The sequence below is a fragment of the Haliaeetus albicilla genome, chromosome 4 (genome assembly GCF_947461875.1).
Source record: "Haliaeetus albicilla chromosome 4, bHalAlb1.1, whole genome shotgun sequence".
NCBI classification, from domain to species: domain Eukaryota; kingdom Metazoa; phylum Chordata; class Aves; order Accipitriformes; family Accipitridae; genus Haliaeetus; species Haliaeetus albicilla.
The window spans coordinates 49226486-49246647 of record NC_091486.1 but is presented as its reverse complement, the minus strand read 5'-3'; the positions used below and the strand labels follow the sequence as shown (position 1 = coordinate 49246647).

Sequence of the window (20162 nt, the reverse complement as noted above, 5' to 3'; positions counted from 1 at the left end):
CCCTCGACTGGAAGGATCCTTAGAAGGATCTAAGTAAGTCTGAACAATGATCCTGTTCTGGTGCATCTCTTCGATTGATTTTGCCTTCTGGAGTTTACCATTCAATAGCAATTTTAAGTACTTGGGCACAATTGTTAGATGTGACACAGACTTCCTATCCGTACGTCATCTTCTAGCTCCATAGCATGTGAATGAACCTCCAGCAGTCCTTGTCTGCCCTGTAGTTAAAAGAATGAAAATGTAACAGATTACAGCTTCATTGTTTTTTACGTTCTGCACATGTGAAGATAATAGGGTAAAAGATTTCTTTCAAAAACTGTTGTATTTGAACTCTTTAGTAAAGGCAATAAGGAGAGAGGTGTGAAAAAGGTAAGAGCTGGAGGTGCTGCCATCTACTCCCCTGAAAGCTGTATCACGCATTTTTTTGGTTGTGGAGCCTTGAAATGATCTTAGTTCTGCTGTAGTGAGCATCCTGGACACCGAGTCATTACATTCCATTGGAGTGATTCGGCTCAACAGCTTGACGCTTGCATTAATTTTACAGCACAGAGCCCCAGTGATCCCTAAGCTTCCTTCTGTAAGAAGGAAGAAGCAAGATGTGTAAATTGGGTACTGTCATGAAAAGTTATAAAAATTAGCTTCTCTTAATAAGTTTTGACCTTTCACCTTCTCTCTGGCATCTTTTTTAGGCCCTGTTGAATCAGTTTGTTAACTTTATCATGGCACACTGGCTTCACCCAGACTTGGAAGCTAGATACCTTACCCGCTTGCATGAGACAGTGACCTTCTAGCCCATATATTATCCACTATGATCCAGTACATTCAGCGCTGAGGTTATTGCTGGTTTTATATAAACAGAACTTCAAATAATTTGCTGCCAGTTGGATTGCAAGCGTTATCCCCCGCACCCTGCACCCCCCCCCCCACCTTGTTCATCTTGCTGCAATACCTTCTTTGGTGGTACTGGTGATTATAGGAAGCCTGCAACTTAAGCTTAGGCAGAAGTACAAAAAGGGAATTTTTAAAGTTTATTTTTCCTCTGAAAGTGAGATTATATCTTTTCAATAAAAAGTTAAAAGGTTTGAACTCTAGAGAACAGGTTCATGCTACTCATTGGTTAACATTTATTATGGCTGCATTATTAGTTTAATACATTTAATTTGCTCTTCTGCTCATATTTCTTATGTTTTTTCCAGCATTTATCACTTCCCCGCAACAGTTTGTGTTGTGTTAAACCTAACGTTATAAAGTCTGATTTGGAGGTGTATTTTTTTCTGAAATTAAAAAAATACATAGATAGTACATTTTCTCTGTGTATAAAAATAGTTGTTGTACATTTCTTTTAAAGCATATGTAAAAGTTTCTTATTCTTTTTAGTTTTATGCATGTAAGTATTACTTGAATATTATTCCTCTTAAAAAGAGAGGAATTTTGTCAAGATGTCCACTATGTTTTAAATCGAATCAGAAAAAACTGAAGATGGCAGAGATATTTCACTTTGAAAGGTGACTACTACACAGACGAAGTTGCTACTTTTCATAAGGGCTTTTACTCCATATATCAATGTGTTTTAAGAGAGACTTGGGTCAATAATACCATGCTTTAGAATTCCCTAAATACATATTTACACAATAGACCTTAAAATATATTAGTCTATCATGTCAGCTCCTGTACACTTCTATCAGGGATGTTTTATGTCCTTAACATATGATATAATAAAACTTTATTTTATATAGCATTTTTCATACAAATTGTATCCTAGAATGCATTGTGGGGTTAAATAAGACTTTCACAAGGTTAAAATTAAAAAATGCTGAAGGGTGCAGGAAAATTAAGGGCTTTGCATAGGAAATATTTATTTGACTGAACAATGGGAATCTGAATGGAGAGGCCACCGAGCAAAGAGAGCCTGTAAGTCCGATTCGAGCTGCAGATCAGGATCCCTGGAAATGGTAAGGTTATGTGAGGAAAGACTGGTTCTGTGTGAATAAAGAAGGTGGAAAGGTCACGCCTTTATGAACAGCTGGAGGAAGTGTGAAGTGGCTCCTGGAACAAAGAAGTTGAGAACAGGGACTATATGGAGAGTCACCTCTTTGTAGTGAGAGTAGTAGAAGAAATGAGGGGAGAGCATGTTGAAGGGAAGGCAAGCATCTGAAAGCACGCCTCCGTAGCTAAACTGGTGGGTGAAACTGGTGGGAATAGGATAGCAGTGTACGCCGAAGATTTTTCAGCTTCTTCATTTCTGCTCATTGCGGTATGCTTAGGGAGTGGCAGGGGTCCTGGCTCGGTGGAGGCTGTCCCTGGAACTAAGTAGGCACAACAAGATGACACGAAGACAGCTCAGCTTGGATTTTTTCTGGCTTTTATCAATTTTTTTTTTTTGGTCACCCTATTAATGTAAATTAAGTAAGGCTTTTTTGTATGTGATAATTATAGATAAATGTATTTAAAGTAGATCTGGATTTTGTAGTCCTCAGGAAAAAGAGGAAGAGTAATTTTTCCCCCCGTCCCTGTCATGTGTTCATTTTAATGAGCAATTTTAAAAAATTGAAAATAAAAGAGGAAAATGAATAGGTGTTGAACCAGCCTGTGATATGTAAATGCCAACTAGTAATTACCTAAAACCTCAATTTTCTTTCTGTTTCATCTTGCAAAACATTTCATTCCCACTGAGTGAAAACACTTAATTTGGGCTCCGCCGGCGGGCGAAGCCTGCCTCTCCGCGCCGGGCCTGCCGCCGGCCTCGGCCAGGGGGCGCGCTGGCCCCGCGCTGGCGGGCGGCTCCCGGCCCGGCCGCCTGAGGGGAGGCCCCGCTGCCCGGCTGCTCCTTCCCGGCCCGCGGCGGGGAGAGTCACCTGCCCCCGGCCCGCGGCGGGGAGGGTCACCTGCCCCCGGCCCGCATCCGCCTTCGCCTTGGGGAGCCGCGCTCGTTGCGGGGCGAGGGACGGCTGGCTGGAGTTTGTTTTCTTACCTCTCATCTGGCTGCTGTCAGGCTGGGGATTTCGAGTTAGGTTTCGTTCACAGAACGAACTCTCAGTTGCCTGAGTTTCCGGCCACCCGGGATTTTTCCTTTTTAGCTTGTATTACCGCTTTTTTGTTACCGCTCTGCATTTTTTTTACTTCTGGGTTCTTAATCTCAGATACGGTTTGAAGCTCGTTTCTTCCTTGCCTTTGTTCTTTTCTCGTTCAGACTCCTGTGAATCTTGCTTTAAATTCTATTGTTATTTTTTTAATTTGCTCTGTTTTATGTGAGGGTTTTTTTATTGTTGTTACTGCATTTTTACACTTGTCCCGATACGACACTGAGATCTGCCAAACTTCGTAGGTTTGTAGGTTCTCTCACGACAGAAATAATTCCTGGGGTTCTGTATGGTTTCTTAAAAATTTCAATGAAATCATAGGAGCTTTAAAGTGTTTCCTCCCACCTGACTGACCTGCGGATAATTTCTTCAGAAATAACAAGCAGTTTCTGTGAAATATGAATTTCACAGCAATTCTGGGGCCCAGAACACTGAATTGGGAAAAGGTTTGTCCTGGGAGAGGGAAGCTTGTGTTAGAGAACATTGTGTATGTAGTGTCCCAGGACCCCGACTCTGAGAGAGCTCTGCCTGGAATCTCAAGGAACAGTGCCTCTTTAGTGAGATATATGGCTTCATAATTAGCTCCTTGCATTTTTTCATGAGTGCTAGCATCAGCGTTCTATGATGTGTTTCCCTGATTAACAGCTGCTTTGCAACTATTTCCGTGTGCCACCGATAACCATATTTGTCAAGTTAGTCCTGGCAGAGCACTGATTTCTTACTAAAATGCAGCATTTCTGTTTGAAGGGGTTTTCTTGTTCATTGCAGTGCTAGGCTTTTAAGTCAGCCCTTGTTAAAACGTAAGTTGGCTTTAGCCTGATGCTTGTTAACAGGATTCTGGGTATCTCCTTTAGAGTAGGAGTGCAGAAACCTTTCACAGACAATTTAATCTTCTGAGCCTTGCAAACATACAGCCGTACACTGAGGGGGTGTTGCTGTAGGCTAATATATTGATCAGTTCCATTTGCCCTATAGCTGTGGCCTTCTGCTCTGGCTGAAATAGGTTGAGTGTTTGTTGATACTGCCATATTATTATTTTTTAATACACTGGAAAAAAATTAATTCCAACTTCTTTTACATACGTCATGTATATTGCCAGTGTTGATTGCTTCCGCACATGTAATGTAAACTGTCTGTGCATAGTTCATGGCCTGTGCCGCCTCTGCTTAATGAAAAGAAGTGTTGCATTTAAACAGATACAGATCCACTCAGAAAGACAAAATACCATCCCTTGCAACGTATAATTCAGATCCAACCTTTACATCACAGGTCATCTCAAAGTCTCAGTCTATCAACAAATGCTGTTCAGTAATAACCTACGGAGGGTTCCCAGTATTAGGAAATCTATTAGAGCTCTTATGGGCTGCGCTCCTGGTGGCTTTTGATTCTGTTTTCCACGTGGAACTCTGTTACCAAATCCTGTGGAACTTTTATTGATGAAGGTGATTTTCTTTTACATTTTTGTTAATTCATTTGTTTTGGTTTGTTTTGTTTGTTTTTTTCGTTGTTGTTGTTTTTTTTGAGATGGTACAAAGTGGGCATTTGCCACAGTATTTTAAATTTCATGGTTTATTTTTCTAATGCTAGTAACTGATAAAGTAGCTTAGATTGCTTCATTGGAAAGGCTGCAACTTTGAGCATAGTAAGAAATAAGGCTGGCTTTACCTTCCCCATTAACACAAAAGGGAGGGAAATTAGGAATGAGGGACCTCAGCTATAACGTCAAAGTGCCGTGCTTTGGCCCAGAATTTTGCCAGCCTGCTGCACTCCCACAACATCTGCAGTAACGTTCCTGTCTCCATTTTATATCTTTGACATTGAATCAGAATATTTGGCCTGAATTTATGTGATTTGGCCAGGCACAAATATAATCCATGAATAGTTACATTCATCTTCTCATTAGAAAATCAAACTGTAGGACAAGACCTGCTGCAGGATTCCACCCACCACCACCCAATCAGAAATACGTCTTTGTGAATCATATCACTGCAGGAGAAGTGGTGGTGGGATGGCGAGTTTATGGAATTGACTTGCTTTTAAAATCTAAATACGCTGTCTTTCACTAAGAGAAACATGTACCTGATCCACTAGATAAAACTAGTTTGCTGGCCAGTGTGTGCTGGCAATCTAAGAATCAGAGTAGTGATACAATGCACATTATTTGGCAGTGTCCTAATACTATAAAAATTTGGAGAAGTGTTACAAATGGTACAGAAATAGTATGGAACGATGTTACCAGCTGAGTCAGAGTGCTATTTGCTGCATGATTTTTTTTGGCTATACACAGGACTGCAAAGTCTTCTCATCTTCCTCCTCCTTTTTCTGTTGTTTAAATTATGGACTGCAGTTGCCCTTGTTTGTGCAAAGAAAATGATCCATAGAGGGTAGGAAAGTTCTTGTGTATTTTTGTTGAAAATATTGGCATTTTGACATGGCCAAAATTGCTTCCTAAGTTGCTCATGTATACAAGATGAATTATAAAAATGAAGAAGTTTCAGCTCAGCCTATGGGAGGAATGTTCAGAGGTAAATGCAAACACAAATACAAGAAACATGGGTTTATTGGGAGGAGGAATACATGTTCAGCATTCTTTTTTATGAAGTTTGTTGTTGCTTGTAATTTTATTTTGTTTTAAGATTAAAAATGTGGTGAATAATGGAGGAAGTGATGCAGGGGAGAGATAAAATAGAAGTTTATTTTGGAGTGAAATTTACTACTGAAATGTATACATTTTTACAAGGCAAAAATAAGTTTTAATGAAGGCTTAGAATCAATAAAATGTTCACATGGTTGGAATTGAAATAGCACAATGAAAAATACTGCTTATTTCTTACAGGTTTTTTTAATGCTTAAAAACTGATAATTAAATATGAGAGCTTGCAGAATTGCAGGTCTGCAGGCCGTTTGTGTCTGTGTCTCTCGCTCACTAAATGTGGGAGGGAGTGTTGAGGAGTTTCTGAAGAAACAAACAAGTAATTATTGTTAGAAGGAAAGTGGTTTTGATATGTTCACATATCTGTTGGTCTGCTCATTTGGGCATCTTTCTTATTCAGCATATTATCTTGAGGTTATTAGTTTGGGCGCTTTATATTTCTGCATCTGGCGTAGCAATATCAGCACAGTTTAAATCTGTGATTTGCCTGTCACCTGCATTTCAGCTGGAGACAGATCAAGTGCACATAAATGAAACCGAAGTGTACTTTATGTGGGGTATTTTGCTACAGTATTTTATGGTTCAAAATTACTGAATGTAAACTTAAGGAAAAAAATGAAGGAAAATAAGAAAAGGAAAAGAATTAAAAATACCCCATTCATTTTATCCTCCCAACTTTGAAGTGTGCTGGGACTTTGTCAAATTCCCGTTAAAATAAATATGTCAATTTCATCTCTCTTCCAAATTCATTTATCATGCTTTTTTAAAAGGTGTTTTCTGCTTTACCTGATGTTTAAATTGGATTCGCTCGTTTATGCTGTTCTTTGCTGTATCCCCCATGTTTTTCTTAAATGAATTAGTAATGACAGCGTACTCCATCATACCCTCTCTACAGCCACTTTAAGGGAAGCCTGGTGATCTAAACCTTTTAACCTATTAAAGATGATTTTCCCCAATTGAATCAGACCCACCACAGGTGTAATAACTAATCATTTAAACTACACCTGCTATTATGTATTTTTAAGCCATTATGCGTGTTGGATAGATGATAATTCATGTTTATTGCATTGTCCAATGGATCCGTTTTGCCTACACTAGCCTGATTAATGTATTTAAAGAAATAAGAGATGCAATTTAAAAGAAAAAAAACATTGATGGAATGCACTGAGGAGTACATTGAAAGTGCCATTAAACCCATCAGAACTTTGCTCTCTGACCAGAAATGCATATTCGAAGGGTTTGATTCAAACACAAAGTGAAACTTAGTGATTTCAGTAGTGATGCTGTTTTTTTCCCTCCTTTTTCTGCTGCGAAAAGTTTTGAAAACCTTTTTGGAACTGAATTCCAGAAACTGTATTTTAAGATAAACTCTTCAAGACCTACCTGACATTGGTCTAGCATATACCACCATTTTAGGAGAAGGTTTATGCCACTGTTTGGGGAGAAAAACCTCTTCCATGCATATGCATGGTTATTTTTAGCTCTAGAGGAAGGAAGTAATCTCTTCCACTAGTTCACATGGATGTGTCCATCTCCTAAGTGCTGTTAACTTCAGGCACATTATTCCCCCTGATGCCACAATCAGAACAGATGTCTTTGCATAAAAGTAAAATGAATGACTAGTGCAGCAACATGTAATAATGTATGTAATAGTATAGGAGAGTATGTGTAAAGTTGACCTACCATATGAAGAAAAAAATTAAATACCTTTTACTGGCACTAGATCAAAATGTAAAAAAAACTAGTGCCATTGTCGTTGAGTGTTATCCTATACTTTACCTTTTGTTTAAGTGGTTTAAGTGCTCTGTCACCTTAAAGAAGGATATAGAAGTCAGTCTTCAGACAAAAGTAATCTGTGATTTCTGCTGGTGTGGAACATAAATTTAACTACTCACCTACCCATTTATGTAATGTAAAAGTGACTTTTTCGATATTTTTGTTACATGACCCAAAACATGTAAAGCTGAGGTTTGTTTTTTGCTTTCGGTAAATTAGAATGATGGCAGTAAAGGCCTTAATCTATTAGAATTTGCAGGGAGCTCTAAGTCAGATAGAAAGGAAGCATTCTTATAGTAAGCCTACTGTTACAGATCACATGCATTGTCTCAAGGGTTGCCCTCAACTGTAGGAGCCAACTTAGGTAAGAAGATCACAACATAAATGACAGAAACCCCTAAGAATCTTAATGGGAGTTTTTTGTACAGGTTATGCTGCTCCAAGAGTAATTCAGCAAGAAACTTCTAGACTGAAATACCGTAATTCTGCTGTCTGATTAGAGTTGAGCCACAAACTCCGATGCTCGTTGAACCATTTCTGAAAGTTGGATCAGTGTCAGCTCCAGACCATATCCATGTGTTAGATGCGATGCCTTACTTTGCAGTACAGAATGCATAATGTAAAATAGGAATTTGACCGTTCCTAACTTGGATCTTTTCTCTCTTCTATTTCTCCAATCCTCCCACCCTCATCAGATTGTGACAGCAGTGAAGTTTTTACAGAATCCACGAGTCCGCCAAAGTCCTCTTGCAACCAGAAGAGCATTTCTGAAGAAGAAAGGTATGGACTCTAAGTTTGTGGTCTCAGTGATAATGAGAGAGCTTGAGTTAGTGTAAAGCCAAAATGTATTGCTGTGGAAAATTAGATGTTAAGGACAAAGTAAGTAGTCTGTCTCAAAAAAAGGTTTGAAGTTTGTAAGAAATATCAGTCTCTTTTCTTCCAAACTGACTAGAGCAATATTGGCACCAGATGTGGAATTGTAGAATACAGAAGACACATTGGAAGTTTTTGGGTTAACTACCAGCTCTTTTCTGCAATGAGGACAGTTTAGAGTTGTGGACTAGTTGGTCAGTCCTAACCTCAGTGACATTGGCTTTACAATGACCAGCTTCTAGGTGGAAAGGTCGAATGTTTCCGAAGAGAGCCAGAGAGAGAAATGAAGGGCAAAGGACTTAGTGAAAGTAAACAAGGTCAGGTTAAGGTCAAGCTTGGGATCAACCTGACTTTCAGGCTGAAATGGTAAACTACTGACTGAGTTTAGCCCTTTTCTATAGCAGGGATAGAACAGATCCTGACAAATCCTATATCGTCTTAGACAGATGGAACATAGTTTGGCCATTGCCTACTGAGAATTTATTTTACTTTCTGACTCATAGTGGAGCTATCTTTTGTTCTTTTTTTTTTTTCTTTCTAAAGTTTTTAGTCCACAACTTACAGTGCATTTCAGGTGAAGTTCACTCCATATTATGCTACCCTCCTGGGACCATATTGCTTAGATCCTTACTGCAAGATGTAAATAATAAGGACAGTCTTACCTTGGAGTTAATTATATGCACTATGGAGCACTTTAAGCAGTTGGAATGGTACTGAAAATACAAGCTCCAAACTTCAGAGGGGAGTGACCCACTTACACATTGAAGTTGTAAGTACTTCAGGGTATGTCAAATTCTACAGCTAAAGATCTTGAGTTTTGAAAAGTAGGCAAGCCTACTTTTCAAATATGTATTATTCTCTTTGGGGTTATGAACTGTTTATTGAGATGCCTGAGACCTGATGTCATGAGATGGAGAGTTCAAGTACGTGCACCACTTTGCTCATCTTGAATAGCAAAGGACCTAGAAGGGAATGGCAGCCTTGTGTTTTAGCAATGATGTCATGACAAGTAGTTCATGGGTACATCATTTTGAGTGTGATCCTCTCACTGCTTGTCCTAGTGCCAGTTAGAGAACGTTCCAATCACATAGGTATGTTGCTTGCCCTGCCCTGCCATCAGGATGGCATTAAAATTTGGAGCCTGTTGGCCACTGTGCTCCATGAGTTTTTCCTTGAAATATGTGGACCTACAGGGAGTAATTAATCATAAAAGCTTGGGGATTTCAACTCTATCATCGAAGCAATGAAGCAAGGGAAAGCTGAGCCTAAAAGCTGTGCTGATTACCCGGGGTAACCTGATACAAAATCTATTGTTGCTGAGAGATCCTTAGCCCCCAGTATATCGTGCAATATTATAACTGCCTGATCTTCTTCTGTGCTGACAATGACCAGTTATTCCTCATTTTCTCTCTCAACACAGCTGGGTTAGAATTTCATTTGCAGAAGGTATTTAGAGCAATTTAGAGACAAATGTCTCTGGTGTTTGCTCTGCACTTCCCCACCGCAGGCTTTGCCGAACAGTTTTTAGTATCAGGAGCTCCATCTAATCTGTTTAATTTTAATAAATCCCTGACTGGGAGAAGAGGAAGGATGGAGAGGTGGAGGCAGAGAGAAACTGTGGCCTGACTAATACTTCTTATGAATTACTTGGCTAATAATTACTAAAGAGCAGAAATGGTTTTGTAGAGCTGTTTGTTTGTTCCTGTTTGTTAATTAGCCCTCCTTCCCTTTGTGCTAATTGTTTGTTTGAAAACTTAACAGTAGGAGATAGGAAGGAACAGGGTCCAGTAGTGCCTGTACCCAGCAGTCACTGGAAATACGTCTGTATGGAATCTGACCACTGAGCTTACAACATGACCTCTGTTCAGTGCTCGAGAGCAGAAGGTACATGCTGTCATGGTACCTATGTGGTCTAGCAGATGGAGGTAATTATTCTTACGACGTAGATGTTGTGGCTAGTTTAGTCCTGAGTAAATGAGGGATTACATGGCTTGGTAGACTGTTCCCCCTATTCTCTGATATACAGTCATTGTCATCCCAATGATAATGTTTATCCCCATTTTACAGATAGTTAGGCTGTCTGGTAGAGGAGTCCTCACTGCCAGTCGAAAAAGCATTTTCTATAGAGAAGCCATTTCACTTACAAGAGTCTCTTTTAAAATTATCTTTGTAGGAAATAATACAGAGGTACCCTTGTATTTTTTTCACAGTTACTGTGACTCAGGTTTCTTCAAGCAGAAATTGCATTAGATGTTTTTATGGACCCTGGAATAAGTTTGGTGGAGGGGACTTTTCATATCTATAGATAGTTGTACACCATGTATGCACTTGTCTTTTGTAGTTACTTTCATGGAACCATACAGGAGAAGTCTGTGACTCCCCACTAAGTCTGGTTAAAAACTCCCGCAGTGGAGAGGATGGTGCTGGATCACCTTGTGTCTGTGAATGCGGAGGGAAAAGACCAGGTGCCCTACCCATGCAGGAGCCTTCCACTACCCCAGCTACAGCCTATGTAAGCTACAGGGGTAGGACTGGAGCATTAGCTGCGGGCGAGCTTTCAGGTCCTGCAATCCTGACTTTGCCTAAGAAATTTCGCTTCTGAGACTTGCAGAGATGGTTCCGCCTTGAATTGTAATTTTTTCTTCTTTTTTTATAAGCATCTCCTTCCTGAAAAAGGCCAATCAAATTTTATTTCCTTTTAATATTATTTAATATTTAATACAGGAACTGGATTTTGTTTAATACATTTCAGTGCGGTGAGAAATGAAAGCTTCTGCAGGATCATCAGCTGGACTGGGTTTGGTTTCTTGTGAAAGAGTAGTTGCAGAGGCTGAAAGTAGGGTTTCCTGGTTACTTGCAGGTCAGGGGTTTGCTGGACTGCTCTCTCTGGAACATGGGATGATAGCGTTGATGACAGTTGGGAGAGTGAGGGTGTCCTGGATTTGTAAAAGGTCTTTCAAAAGTTGGATGAGATTTCTCTGTTGTCTTAAGCACTTTTAAACTCCCAAATACAGAGGCATTAATGAGAAACATGAAGTTATTAGAATCATTTATCATTTTCTTTGAAGCTTACACTGGCATTTTGTGTAATTTATGACATTTCCTCCTTTTTATCATGAACTTCTTCAGATGAAGGGAAAAACAGCTGTTTCCCCTCAGAGTATCTGAAAGAAAAGAAAGGAAAAAAAGATGCTGTTTGTTTTTTGTCCAACTCGCTGATTCTGCTGATGACATGCCACAGAATCAGCGGCGCCTTGGGAGTAATTAGACAGCATGTGGGGTTTAAACCCTTGTGGAAATGTGTCTGTCATCTAACTGTTGTGCCTCAGATGTCCTATACTGCTCAGTTACCCATCCGGTAACTCATGTGGCTTGTTAATTTTGTGTACTCTGAATCTGTAACTTCTGGCAAGATAGAGAAAGGGGGTGGAAGTGCACTATACATGTGGAGCTCTATTTTTCAGGGTGCTAGTCTTTTGGGGCAGGGAAAGGAAAAACTGCTAGGTTACAGACTTATTGTGTAATCCTGGATGAAAAACTTCTTTCTTAGTTGCTTGTTCTCTTCATCTGTAAAACAAGTACAGTAATGCCTTCCCAGAATGGGATTGTGGGAACAGACAAAAGCATATGAGGAGCTCAGAAATTATAGTGATGGGAGAACAGAAGTGCATTAGGGCAAGTAGATCTATAATTGTTGAGTTATATTGGGAGAATATCCACCCAGAATACTGTACACTCATCAGAAGATATGCTGCCTGAGATTGGTCTTTTGTATATATATATATGTAACATAATGGGCTACACGCTTCCAAAAGCAGTCGCACTCTTGCTTGGTGAGATGAGTTGGAGGTTGCTGAAAGTGTTGCCCTTTTACATGCTGTATCTACTAGGCTGTTTCATTACTTTAGCTGGTAGGAAGTGAGTTACCACACAAAGTTTTCCTGTAGGCCTTGCAGTTTTTTGCAGTGCATCAGAGTTCCAGAAAATTTTGCCAGTGTCAAGGTGCCAGGCATTCATGATTTCTGAAGAGATGAATAAATTATTTAATTGTACATGCCCCTTCCCAGTCAGAGCTCAAAGACAATTGATTCCCTGGAAAAAAATGCTGTCAGACCCAGAATCTCTAGTAGAAAACTGGCTTAATTTTCTTCCTCTTTTTGTAGTCTGCATTCTTGGAAGTTGAACCCCTCCCTGTCTTTTCTCCTTTGCCAAAGAAACCCAAGTGGATCACCTTGAGGACCTGAGAGAAGGGAGCACAGCCCGCTGCTGGAGGGCTTTGAAGAAAGTAAATTCTTCAGCAGATTTCAATTTAACCCTCTTTTATTACTTTTCTTTTTTATAATTTAAGTCCATTTCATGAGGCAGTTTGCATGTCCTTGAATGGAATCTCGTTACCATGAAAGCTTTTTTAGCATTGATTTCATAACAGTCTTAATTTAATAGCGCCGTCATTACTGAGAAGCCCTGAGAGTGAGGCCCTAGCTTTCCAGGTCACTGACCTTTTAATTACAAACCTTGTTCTGATGGCCAGGTTATCGACTGGACAGCTCCCAACTCCTGCCCCCAGCATGAAGATGAAAATAACTGCCTTTCCTCCCCCACTTCCAGAAAAGGGAGGAAAAGAAAAGTAACCTCTTGTGTTTCCAGAATTAATTTTCTCCTTCAGCTTTACTTTGTAATTAATTCTTTAACATGTCTCAGTGAAGCTGGAACAGTTTTTACAAAGCTTTTCCTTGAGAAGAAAATACAATGCAAGCCAACAGAGTCCAGTGACAACTCATACCAAAAATATAGTTAGTAAGTTGTGCTGTCAAAATACCTATTTGGGCCAAACTGTTACAAGAATGTGTGATTAGGCTGTACGTGTAGACTGTATTCAAGGAATGCTAGATGACTTGTCCTTCTCTTCAAACTTGCCAACAAGATACGTATTTAAGAGATGGTGAAGAAAAGGAGTGAAGACTTAACTTCACTGCACAACTGATAGTGTGAGTAAGCGCTTGTCCTGTTTTGTACTTGCAGATCAGGTAACTTGTTCTCTAGCTGTCTAATAAGCGTTTTACGCCAGTGCCTGGACAGACCTCATCACTTGCACTTGCAAAGGTACAAGTGAGACCTGGAATTCAGATATTGATAACAAAAATTTATTGCAAGAATATACTTAGTATATTAAGCATCTAGAACAAATTACTTTAACACACAATTAAAGTTCACTAGCATAGGTAGAACCAGGGAGGGTGTGCTTTCTGATTATTAGAGAAGTTTGCAGCAGGCGTTCAAGTAGCATAAAGTAGGTCTAACAGCTTGTGTAGACTTACAGAAATGACTGTACCGGTTAAACGGAAGTCAATGCATTCTACATTTTCATGATGCTTTTCATTGGAGGATGTTGGAGCACATTGTACTCATTAAGCACTGAAACTTTGCAGCTATTTGCATGGAGCATGTTTGATGGTGTGTATAGGGTCATCTAGATCTCACTGTGCTTTCCACTAAAAAGCATCCACCTGTGAGGTAGAGGACAGCAGCTGCGTAACATCACTATGTGGTTTTTAGGAGAGGAAATGAAGAATATCTAAGTGATCTTGCAGAGGGAGCTTTAGGGATAGAAAATGTAATTACTGAGTAAAAAATTTACTAAGATTCTTGAAAAGCGCTATGGGATATTTAATTACTAAAGATGCTTAGGCCTCTGTTTATGACTTTGAAAGACAGCTAATGTGCCTTTTAATATTTTGCTTAGGTTAAAGACAAATATGTCCTACACCTGTTCATGCAACCAGTTTGTTCTTTAGATGTCTCCCATCCAAGCTTTGGGTCAATACAACCCTGCATAAATGGAGAAATCTGGTTGTCTCCCAAGGAACTTATTAGGGTTCTGAAGAATGAAGAGTGAGAGAACGAATGCTTTCATTGCTAACAAACTCGCAACAGCTCCTATCTGAATAAGCATTATCGGTAGTCACATCTGTTTTTGGCACTCTGCTATGTTTGCCCGGTGCTGATAATGTTCAATATACAGGAAAGATTTCTACTGCTGGAATCTCATAATCCTGAAGAATAGAGGTGCTCATGATCCAGAAATTAGTTCCACAGTTCTGTATTTTTCATTAGTTGCTTTCTTTCTTTCTTCCTGAAAATGATTGAGATTCTCTATCTATCTGCTGTGAAGGAGATGTCTCCCAGTCTTCCGTCTGCATATCTGTCACTTGCTGTTCAGACCAGCCTATTCATCATGCTGACTCTTTTCCCCCATCAATTTTACTACTGTTCATGACATCTGAACTTGTCAAGAACTTTACAGATTTTCTTGGCTTCTTTGGCAAGAAGAGAACTGCAACAGTAGTGCTAACAAAATGTGATAAACTGGTTGACCATAGGACATCCTGGGGAATCAGATATGGCTATTCTTTGGAGTTGTCAGGGGTTTTGGAAGAAAATATAGTTGATAGAAAGCCTTCACTATCATTCCTCAAGATTTGGAAGGAAGTTTGGAAAAAGTAATCTATTTAGTCCCTGTCTACATGGAGAAATAAGTTCCTATCTCATCTTTGACTCTTGTGCCAGTCACTAGTGATTCACGAAAGGGCAGAAAAACACCTGACATTAGTTTAGGCGTAACTAGCCATGTAATGCAGTGTACAAAGGAAGGCAATCCTTTCTTTTTCCTACCTTTTAATGTTTTTAATAGCCAGATGATTAAGAAAAGTGTGTGTGTGTTTGATAGAAACTATAGTTACTTACAAAGGAGTTTGTTATTTTAGAAGAGCATTGTACTTCATGTACATTTCATTGTTTTATAACAATTGAGTTTTATAGCTCAATGGTATCTAGAAACTAGGTTGAACAATACATTTCTATCCCACTGGAAATTCTGATACTTGGAAATTTGTTTTTATATTAAATAGGGATTAACATATAAAATTGCAGACTTTTTTTTAAAAATGAAATATTATAGACCTGTCAGATCACTCTGTATTGATTAGACTGGAGTATTTAATATTGTAACTGATACTAAAAGAGATTGATAGAATAATATAATATGTACTATAATATTACAGTGAAAATATTTGAAAAAAAAAGGTTTTTGAATTGTTATGAAATCATTACTTTTCTCCAGAACATTTTGGGAGTTTTTGAAGAAACTTTCTGTATGAAAAAAATACATCCTAGAAGTTTGTTGATGAGCTCTACTTGGAACTAAAGAATTCTTTCATATAAGTGCTTTTCACTACTAGGAAAATATATCATCGTTGTTACTGGATAGCTCCAACAAGTTTGTTATCTTGCGCTGTTTTGTTCTTGCACGTTTGGCTTGAATACTCTAGATTACTGGCTGTGAACACAGTATGTTGCTGAACATGAGGCAAAAAGTCCTACTTGGGCCTGTTTAAAGGGAGGAGAAGACAAAAGTCATGGAAAACATACGGCCTACTAATCTTCACAGTGTATTGGTTTAAGCAAGATTATTTTAAAGTGCTTTGATACAAGATCTGCTATTTAATATTAAAAACATGAAAATCGCAGTGACTTTCTCTTTGCTTTCTGTGTGAAGTGTTGAGAAGGTGCATGACAAGAGGCACTCCTTTGATGTTTAACGATGTTGTGAAGAAAACATTGAGGAAGCGACTCTCAAATTTTACGTCTTCTAAATGCCTATATATGTGTTCTATGAGAGAGGATACAAGTCACATTAGTGGTAATATCCTTCCTCTCTCACTTCAGGCTCAACCTACAGTGATCTTGAACCATGTAGATCTATATGCCACAGAACAAGAGAGGTGATTCATTTAGAGTATATTGGGTAAACAGTCTGCTACATCTTCTGTTTCTATTGGGCCACAGAAATTCCTCACGATTTCAGCGAAGAGTCCAGAATCACCTTTGCCATGTTTTTGTAGCTTGAAAATTATTGATAAATTGGAACAGACCAGTTTGGTGCTCAGGAAGTTGTGCATGCTACAAAATATTGGTTGTAAGCTTAATTTTAACAAATAATTGGAATGTCATGGGTTTAATGATGTCTCTCCACTTGGCTATCTGACAGTAACTATGTAATGTAAAAGAGCCGTTAAAAATGGCTTTGCAAAATTAACTCCTGTTGCTCACCGAGTGTGTTTTGAGTCATGTCTGCCTTGTTTACTGTCAAAATAATGTTTCCATTCCTGGTAGCATTGAAAAACAATATGATTACAGCAGAGTTAGTTGAAGTCTATTCTAGAATACAGTGCTAAAATAGTCAGTTATATTCAGAGCCCTGAAATTGTTAGCCTTAGTGATAGGCAAAAAAGACCCAGACCCTAACTCTGGCCTGTAAATTTAATAATTTATTTATTATGTTTTCAAGTGAAAGTAAATGCAGAGTGCCAAAAGAAAGTCACTTCTGTAGTTATAATCTAAGAGCAGTTATTGGAGATCTGAGATATGACTGCTTGCTTGGCTTTGGGCAAGTTACTTGTTCTCAGCTTGCCGATCTGTAAAATGGGGTTAATTACCACTTTTGCATTATTGACTTAGTAAGATTTATGTTAGCTATGTTTATAAACTGCTTTGATATGCTTGTTTTGGAGTTCTTGGTGCTGCAGTGTGTGATTTTTGAAGTTGCTTGCTGCAGTAAAAGCCACACTTGCAGAGAGGTTGAGAATTTACTTCCGTCAGCTGTGTATGGGAGGGGAGAGCTGCAAACTTTAGAATGTCAGAATGTCAAGGCTCAGGCAGGTTGCGTGCAATCCTAATCCAGCCCTGCAGCTTTGACCTTTGAAGCAAGCTTCACCTTGAGACAGTTGAAGAGATCTATGTACGTTTGTATAAAAATATTTTTGTGATAGAAGGAATTTGCTCTTCATGGTCATCCAGCCCAGGGTTTCCCCACAGTCTTCCTGGAGCAAGTAAAGGAATTCAGTTCCTGATCAGCTCTGTGAATGAACTTGGTATTCTAAGTCTAAAGAGACAGCCTTCTCTCTTGGGGCTAAAACAAGGAGTGTAATTAGGATAATCTGTGTTGCTCTTCTGCTGAAATCCATCTCAGACCTAATGATACTTTTCTGCTAGGAAAGATAAAATAAGTTCCTGTATGAGATAATTCTCTAGGTTCTCTTAGACAACATTTCTACTCTGTTTAAAACTATGTCTTGGGTGCCCGTGAACATGAAATTCTACTGTTTGCTTTTCTGTTACACTGGTCCCTCTTAATTTTAATCTGTAGTGCAATCATTCTTTCCTTAGCAAAAAGGGGAATTGAGTTTTTGGTTCCTTCTTTCCTATTCTTTCTGATGGAACCTCATCAAAGCAAGACTCCACTCCCGCAGGAAGAGAGCAGAGAATTCATTCTCAATGAAATCGGAGGCTCTCTGAAGTAAAAGCTGTTGACTTTGTCATACCGTGCAAATGTGCATTGCTTTTAGCAAGACAATAAAGGGTAAATGGGGTGATCTCTGCTCCTGTGGAGAGGTCGGGTGGTTACATTACACAATCTTCTAGAGCATCTTGCAGCAAATACATGGGTTATATTAAAAGTTGCAATCATATCATTTTTTAAAAGTAAATTGCTGACCTTATGCAGTGGAATCAGCTTTATTGAATTTCGCCAAAAATGCGTTTATAATCCCCCCCGCCCCCGCATACACATGATATTCATGTCCTTGCTGCCCATGTGGAAATGTCCCTTTTTATGGTGATAAAATTAAATTTGTCTTTGTCTCTGCCTTGCCTCACCTTTTAAGATTCCATCCTTAAGAGACACCAGTGGATATCCGTACCAGAGAATGAAGACGGGCAATATCCCTGCATGGCTGGCTGGCTGATTGTGAGCCAACTGCTACGGAACAAATAAATAAGCTTTTCACATTTAGAGGACAAATAAAGCTGAGGACAGCTGTAATATGGGTATTTTTCTAGGAGTGTTGTGGCCTTAGCATAGGTAAGAATTTATTCTGACTTGGAAGTACTTATGCTTTGCTTCTGGATTTTTTCTAATTGCCATGCAATACGAAATGTAAAATCTACAAATAGTTACTGTGCTACTCATGTAGTACTGTGTTATGTGTCCTCCTTCAATAATAACTAACTGTAAAACCTTCTAGCCTTTGGCCACCTACAGCCCCCTTCCTGAATTCACTTAAGAAGAAAAAGTGTTTTGCAGCATGCTCAAGAATTTAGCAAACATATATCCCATATTTCTGTACCACTTTGCATATTCTAAGTACTCTACAAATATTAACTGACTAAGCTTGTGACACCTTTTGTGGAACGGCAAGATTGTAAGATCAATTTAATGTACTTCTGATTACATTTATTCTTCTTTGTTAGACCTTTACATTCTCCAAACAGTTTGTAAACTTCAGATTTCAGTGGGAAACAGAGGAAAGAGCATCCCCATTTTAGATAGGGAAACTGAGTCAGGTGTATTAAGAACAGTTAGATAATTCTGACTTCCAGTCATATATATAAATATAACCATAGTGTCAGTGTGATGTGCTGATGTTTATAGCATTTTCAGTAAAATTACTTAAAGCATTTTCGTGTTTATCCTCTCCAGGCCCCAGCTGCTTGGGGGGGGTGGGAGATGTTAAGCTAGTTTTCTTCAATAACATCAACGCAAACCATCTAAGTAAATGAAGAGGCAGATTGGCCTCTGCAGTGTTAGTGTGTATCCCTTCTTACAGGATCTCCCCCAACCTGTCTTCCTTTTTAGGTAGCATTTAGAAGGCTAGCTGCTCAGAGATACAGAGAAGAGTATCAGAATATCATTGCTCCTGCTCTTCAAGTAACTAGAAGAATGCAGCTGTTAAACTCAGAAATATAAAATACATGTTTAAAAGATGACTCTGTATGTGTTTAAAAAAGAGAGCGAGAGAGGATTCAAGGGAACCAAAAAATAGCAGGTTCCATTACTGTAATTAAATGGCAGCATTTAACCTATCAGGCCGTTGCGTGTATGTGAGAGACGAGCAGGGAGCTGCATTTGAAATGATCACTGTCTTCCTTGGGGGATAGAGTAGTTAAATAATTTGTTTGTGAGGTGTGAGTTCAGTGTCGGGTAAAGCAAGTGCTTGCGCGCGTGTGTGTATCTTAGAAGCTAGGGATGGCTGTGTGTTTACTGAGAATACCCTGGAGGCTGGTATTTACTAGCACGTGCACTGTCAATAAGAACACAAGCTGCTCTTGCCCATTTGTTAGGTTATGTGCAGAGTCAGGGCCTCACCTGGTCCCAGATATTGCATCACAAAAGGAGAGCTTTTTTCATGCTAGGCCACCTGAGACAGACAGGAGTAGCAGTAAAAGAAAACCAGGGAGGAAATGGGGGAAGAAAAGAATCAGAGTCCTTTTGGTGAGCTTCACCTACTGCGGTGACAGTAAACGGTAAGTTGTTCTGTCTGGTCATTGGACTTGGCACTCAGGAGCGTGGGGGCTGTGTCATCCCTGGGGGACCAAGGGCGAAGCTGCTGCTCAGAGGTCTGCCCCTTAAACAGCATGTCAAACAGTCGCTTCTCCTGCAGCAGTGTCGTCCTACCTGTGCCTGGCTTGATTCCTATACTTCAAGACTAGTGTGCAAAATTATGTGGAGAGAGAGGGATCTGCAAAGTGCATCCTTGGCCCTTCATCGTTGACCCTGACTGTGAAAAGCTCTTCGGGCACCCCAGGAAGGAGATACTCCCTTCTGGGCACTACATAAGAATGTATCTTCCCATTTTTATTCGCTCCCTTGTTTGTGAGATGATTCCTCTGTTTAAGGAGTATTTCCTAGTCCTGGAACTCCAAGAGCTATCCTCATACAGTAT

General features: G+C 39.4%; 1 protein-coding gene across 1 annotated transcript in view; it reads left to right on the top strand.

The window, feature by feature from the left end:
• The window catches only part of PEX14 (peroxisomal biogenesis factor 14), a 79425-nt gene that overhangs the window by 29124 nt on the left and 30139 nt on the right, over positions 1-20162 (top strand). Inside the window, exon 3 of the mRNA XM_069782516.1 lies at positions 8205-8289. Coding sequence (XP_069638617.1) covers positions 8205-8289 — 85 coding nt within the window. The remainder of the gene's footprint in view (positions 1-8204; positions 8290-20162) is intronic.